Here is a 6,222-nt window from a genome sequence, read left to right on the forward strand (position 1 = left end):
GTTTGCCCCAACACCCAGTGTGTCTGTGGAAAACAGCATGTTATTCGGCCTTGGTGCTTTGCCAGAGCAGACAAGTTGTCTCCTAGTTATGTTAGCTGGTCGGCATCAACTGAGAATTATGAACTACATTTAGATGATTGACTACATATCCCATACATTATGCTTCCTGGTTTAGATAGGAAGTGACAGTGAATCCTTGTTTGACACGTTGCTCTGTGTAGCGTATTCATCTGATTACAGTATCCCATATATACCGTGTCCATTTGGAGGCACGGGGAGAGACATTTTGTAATTTGGCTGTATGTGGGATCTCTTCTGTGCTCTCTCCGAACTGAAAATGAACTGACAAAACCATATTTGCTCTGACTGGACAATCCTTCTTCCTGGTGGTCTCATCTTTTCTATTGGGTATTTAAAGGTATTTTTCTAAAAGAGTATTTCCTGCTTAAGGTAACATTTGGATGTTGATCTTTCTCTTAAAAGTATTCCTGTTAAAGCTAATTCTCAACTTTATCATCTAAAAGGTTTGGTAACCATTTTTGCCAATTGTTAGAGGCTCTCTGCCTAGATTTGTGGTGCAGAGTATTTATTTGTACTCTGATTACTTTAGAAAAGTATTGTTATAGTTTCAGCTCTGTTGCAGCTCAGTAATACAGTATTATACAGTCCTTTTTATCATTAGTAAATCATTAATTGTCCCTTCTGCATTTTATATGCAACAGAAGTAATGGACCAAAGTTAAGTTTCCGAACTTTTGTTGCCGAGTTTATATAGTGCCTTTCCAGATCTAAACAACAGAATATTGGAAATCAGAATATTATCAGGCCTCAGCTACACAGGCTTTCATTTTTTGCGCCGACGAAAATGAAAGCCTGGGTATCGAGGCCAGGCCTCAGCTGAAATTTAAAGAAAAGCAACACCCCATTTATTCCCAAGATGTGAAGCCAAATGCAATCAAGCCCCTTCGCTCATGTTAGCCAAACTGTTGTTTATTTTTGTCTCCACCAGGCCAAAGGCATGGGGAGAGAGTATGTTTTGCACTCTGTCCGTGTTTGTGTGTCCGTCCGTCCGTTACCAGCTAATCTCCGGCACCGCTGGCCCGATCCATGCCAAACTTTGCACACACACTCCCTAGATGCCAACATGAACCTCTGCCCCAAATTTTCCAGAACGGCCTGTTATAGCACCACCAGGAGGCCGACTTTTGTAAAACATTTTTTTTGCTATTACTGCTCCAGATTTTGTCCAAAACTCCTGCAAATCGTTACACAGTATATCTATAGTCATGTGTTCAAGACGGATCTGTCCGATATTAAGTTTGCAGGACTGGACAGTTTTTAACAAAATGCCTCAAATCATGAACACAGCGTGCAATTTACGTGAAATCTTTCCTACTAGGCTGAATATATCCAACCCTTTTCACATTGGCCTGTTATAGCACCACCACCAACAGGTGGATTTGTGCAAAACACATTTTTGTTACAAAATGTCTTAAATCATCCAATTGCCATCAAAGTCATAAGATCAAATGGCACCCTTTTCACATTGGCCTATTATAGCGCCACCATGCCCGAGGGCCACTTTTTCTAGTTGCACCTGATGTCGACCTTCATTGCAACAAAGATATCTTGCGTTACACCCATAGCCTATGCTTTGTGAGAGATTGCTCAAAAATCCATTCAACTGATTAACAACAGGTGCATCTTTGTGGTTCCCTCTTCAATTGTAGATTTAACCTTTTGTGGAAACATTTATAGTTTAGAGCAGTGGTTTTCATTCAACCTTTTTCATGTCCTGTCCATTATTTATTCTGCATTTGAGCCACATACCACCATTTGGTGAATGGTGAAATGTAGCCTCTCAGACCCAAAACGTATAATATTGTGTTGTCATTAAGGATACTATTTTGTCCACAATTCCATGCTGTATTTATGTGGTGCCCTTAGGAGAGATAACAGGCAAACGATCAAAATAACATAACTACATTCTCTAATTGTGCAGGCTTTAATATGATTGTTTTTTGTACTGCATTGGATTGACGCCAACAGGTTAATTTCATTGTACATGTGTGTTCAATGACAAAATAAAATCCATCCATCCATTGAGAGCGTAAAATGAAACGGGTCAATTTGGTTTCATTTTACACTCTCAAGAGTTAAGGTAGGGTAAGTCATTGGTTAGTGCTCATTATAGACTAGAGTGTTTGTTCAGTAACAGCCTGGAGTCTCCATATCTCTCTATCTTTGTATTATTGAACAGAAAATTATTTTTCAGGTCAGGATACAAATGTTATCCAATCAGGATAGAGAAGTCAGTCTAAGATTAATTCATTAAATAGAGATACAAATACAGAATTGTAGACACAAAGAAATGAGCAGACAAAATTGGAACTGGAACACTATAACAAATTAAGCTGATAAATGGCTACTTTCTCTTGATTTGCTGACATTGTGTCACCTACCTGAACATATTTTCTGTTTATTAAAGAGCTGGAGAGACATGCAGGAGACCCCTGATACTGAACAAACGCTCAATAGCAATACTTTTTTAACCTTTCAACAAAAAACATTTAGTTTTAACAAAAACAAATCACTTACCCTACCTTTAAAGATCTAGGGGTCCATTTGGTTATCAACTCTCCCATAAAACAACAGACTTATTCGACTATACAGACATATACTAACTATACTGTGTAATGTTTTATGGGCTTAAACATAGTCAGTGACGTCTACTTTACAGAACAAATGTTTTACTATACTAAGTATCAATACTGCAATATAGAAATACTCTGTATTAAGTCCGTAATTCAAAATGTACTTGAGTAAGAGTACAAAATAATTGTATTAAAATAATGTAGGCCTACTTAAAGTACCAAAAGTAAAAGTACTCATTATGCAGAATCTTTATTTCAAGTTTTCAAATGTATAGAAATCTTTTGAAAATAGCAGATCTACAAGCTGTTTTGTGAGCTTGTACATCGGCTATTTTCAAATGGCTAAAGTGGTTAATGTATGTTTTGTATTAATAACCAAAATCTACAAAGTAACTAACGTTTTCAAATAAATGTCGGCTGGAGGCCTCTGAGATAAGTACTGGAAATTGGAAATACTTAACTCAAGTAAAACTTCAAAATTGTACTTAAGTACAGTACAGTACTTAAGTAAATGTACTTAGTTACTTCACTGGTTAGCTCTGGACCAGAGCTATTCACTGGTCAAACATCACACTGCCCACTGATCCATCCTTCAGCTTGACGGCTTGATGAGCGACGCGTGTGGGGCGCGTAAGTATGAAAGTATGAAAAAAATCATTAACATGGTGAAACACATCTTGATGACATCATCAAGATGTGTTTCACCATGTTAATGTTTTTTTTCAGATCTCCAGTTCTAGGAAACACAGAGTGGGGAGAGTTTTTTATTATTTCCACACAACAGCTCTAAGGTATATTAATGACATAGTAGAATGTTGAAAATGAGTGGAATGCCCCTTTAATGACTGTATTAATAACCATAAAGTAATCTCCTAGTCCTTACATAATAGTTTAGCAGAGACTGAAGTTGGAAAGGCTGTGCCCAGTGCGGCTGTGTCTTGTGTCAGGCTGTCAGCGGGCAGCGCAGGCAGTAGTGGATATGCGCTAAACGGCGAAATGCATGTTAATTAATTAATTAATTAATTGGCTGAATCTGTAGGGCCTTTTGATTTTGTGAAGCGCCAGGGCCTTGAGAGGGGTTGATCCGTCACTGCCTGGCACCCATATAGGTCCCAATGTTTGTAAACAAATAATTGGTCTATAGTATAGACCAATTATTTGTTTACAAACATTGGGACTGGGCGCACGGGTGACTGTTTCATATCAATTCCCGGCAACAGATCTCCAAACCTGTTGTTTTGGGGAGCGCTGGTTTCAGTCCATTCAACCTTCTCTTGTGAGTTGGCTAGTGCGCACAGAGAACAGCTGATATACAAGCTCACATCGCATCGCAGATGCGACTGTTGTGAGCGTAGAGGTCTGCGTGCGCGACACCATCGCGGGACGAAGCATAAATTATACTTGATGGGCTGCAGGTGCGCGTGAAGCCATGGGCAAACAGGCTCTGCTGCCGTGTTCATGAGCCCGTTCTTATGACAGCGACTGGACAACTTTTTTGAATTGTTCAAACACAACAGAAACCAAGGATTATATATTTCAAGGGCGAGAGATCACAATAAAAATCCTAATCATTCTTTCTCCACACTGGGAGAAAAACAGCATCTGAAAGTTTAATGGTGCATTTTTACACGTGAGTGCAGTTAGAACTTTTCCATTGCATGAGAGGTGGTGTTCTTGTGCTGCCAGCTATGCGCGCGCATGCTGGTACTTATCAGTGTGACGTCGTCTGTTAAGGCGTCTATTGTTTACATCGTTTACATCTGCTTTTCCTCCATTTTCCAATCACAGTGCAGGTTTCACGCCTGGAGAAGACTCAAAATGCCAGGAAGACTGGTCGAAGGCCATCTTTGCCGGCTATAAGCGAGGTCTGAGGAACCAGCGTGAACACACAGCTGTGCTGAAGGTGGAGGGCGTCTACTGCATGGCTGAGGGAAGTAGGGGTGCTGGGGAGGCTGTAGCACCCCCTCCCCCCAGGCACAGCCCCCCCTCGAACAGGAGGGGAAGAAAAAAAAAAGATAAATAAATATGCTGTATCACAGTATTGGCACCTTATCCTGGTTAATTGCCTGTGTCAGTTCGTTCATATAACTTGCGTGTGGAGAGGGAAAGTAAAGGCCACGTTTGCGCGTGAAAATGCGCAAAAATGCGCGTGCATGATGCGCGTGCACGCGCATTTTTGCGCGCACCCCCTACCAGACGCTCAGCCCCTGCGAGTGTAAAGTACTTCCCGCGGGCCTGGTCTACTGCAGAGATGAGGTGGACTTCTACCTGGGCAAACGCTGTGCCTACGTCTACAAGGCCAAGAAAAACACAGTGACTCCTGGTGGTAAACCAAACAAAACCAGAGTTATCTGGGGTAAGGTGACTCGCGCCCATGGAAACAGTGGAATGGTCCGCGCCAAGTTCACCAGCAACCTCCCAGCCAAGGCCATGGGACACCGAATCAGAGTGATGCTGTACCCCTCCTGAATCTGAGTGTCCCCCCCCGCCCCCCCAGAAGGAGACTGTCAGAGGAGTGTGAGGATGAATGGGAGGCCCTTCTGGAAGAGAAGGATGAGATCATGGAGGAACGGGAGTCTGCTGTGGCAAACTACTTTTCCCTCATGTCACTGTGAGAGCTCAAGACCCTGTAACCCCCCTCTCCTTTTGCTGTGACCTTGCCGTTTGTGGAGAGGCTTAGTGATTCAGTGACCCTGGGTCCTATACTGGTGGTGACCATGACAGGTTCAACCACACCAGTTTGGTCACAGCCTAGGTGAGAGTTCAAACTAACAACAGCAATATCTCTGTAGCGTATAGTCTGGTCTGATCATACCTTCTCCATATCCCCACTGAGCCATGTTCCCCATACACTTGATGGCCCAGCTCTGTCTTGAGCTTTTCAAATCTGTACACTATCCGTACACAATCTGTACGCTATCCTATGCATAGGATAGCGTAGGGGCCAGGGCTCTCCATGGGCTTCCAGCCCCCTCAAACTTTTTCATGTCAATGACCGCCAACTTAATAGCGCCAAGTGTAGCCTATGTATATTTGGCTTGTTTCACATTTTGTCTAGATTTTTTGAAAATAGCCCATAAACAAGCTAACAACGTATTGCGGCGTGTTGAGCTTGTAGATCCGCAGACTTAAAATAGTCAATGTGTATAGGGTTTATGGTGGTTAAAGTGATTTTTATGCTATATTTTTAACAAATGTTTGTGAGGACCCCCTGGTAATCGGCAAATCGGCTAACCAGCCGAGGCTCTGAGCCAGTGTTGCTAGCAGGTCTGCTTATTATAATTAAGCAACTTTGGGCTTTTTTTCTGTAAAGTTGCTTGTAACTATTGCCAGTGGGCTTAAATCGTAGTTGCGTTAACTTGCGTATATTTAGGCTTGCTTCCTAAATGTTGTTTAAACCAATGCTTCTCAAACATTTTCATGTCAAGGACCCCAAAATAAATTTGAGTACCACAGACGAAAAACAGTCTAAGTCCAAATTTCAGACTGACCCCTCCACGAAAAGGCCTCGCGGTCCTGAACCCTTATCTATCATTTATATATTATGGATCAATAGGGTGGACTTAGAC

At 41.9% G+C, this 6,222-nt stretch overlaps 1 protein-coding gene across 1 annotated transcript; it reads left to right on the forward strand.

The window, feature by feature from the left end:
- Positions 1 to 4,057: 4,057 nt before the first annotated feature.
- LOC306938089 (large ribosomal subunit protein eL33-like) lies at positions 4,058 to 5,122 on the forward strand (the record flags this gene model as incomplete). The annotated part of the gene is made up of 3 exons (XM_079522104.1): positions 4,058 to 4,068; positions 4,442 to 4,587; positions 4,875 to 5,122. The coding sequence occupies 3 exons, from the start codon at positions 4,058 to 4,060 to the stop codon at positions 5,120 to 5,122; spliced, it is 405 nt and encodes a 134-aa protein (XP_079378230.1).
- Positions 5,123 to 6,222: the final 1,100 nt, after the last annotated feature.

The sequence above is a fragment of the Electrona antarctica genome, assembly GCF_951216825.1.
Source record: "Electrona antarctica genome assembly, chromosome: 15".
NCBI classification, from domain to species: Eukaryota; Metazoa; Chordata; class Actinopteri; order Myctophiformes; family Myctophidae; genus Electrona; species Electrona antarctica.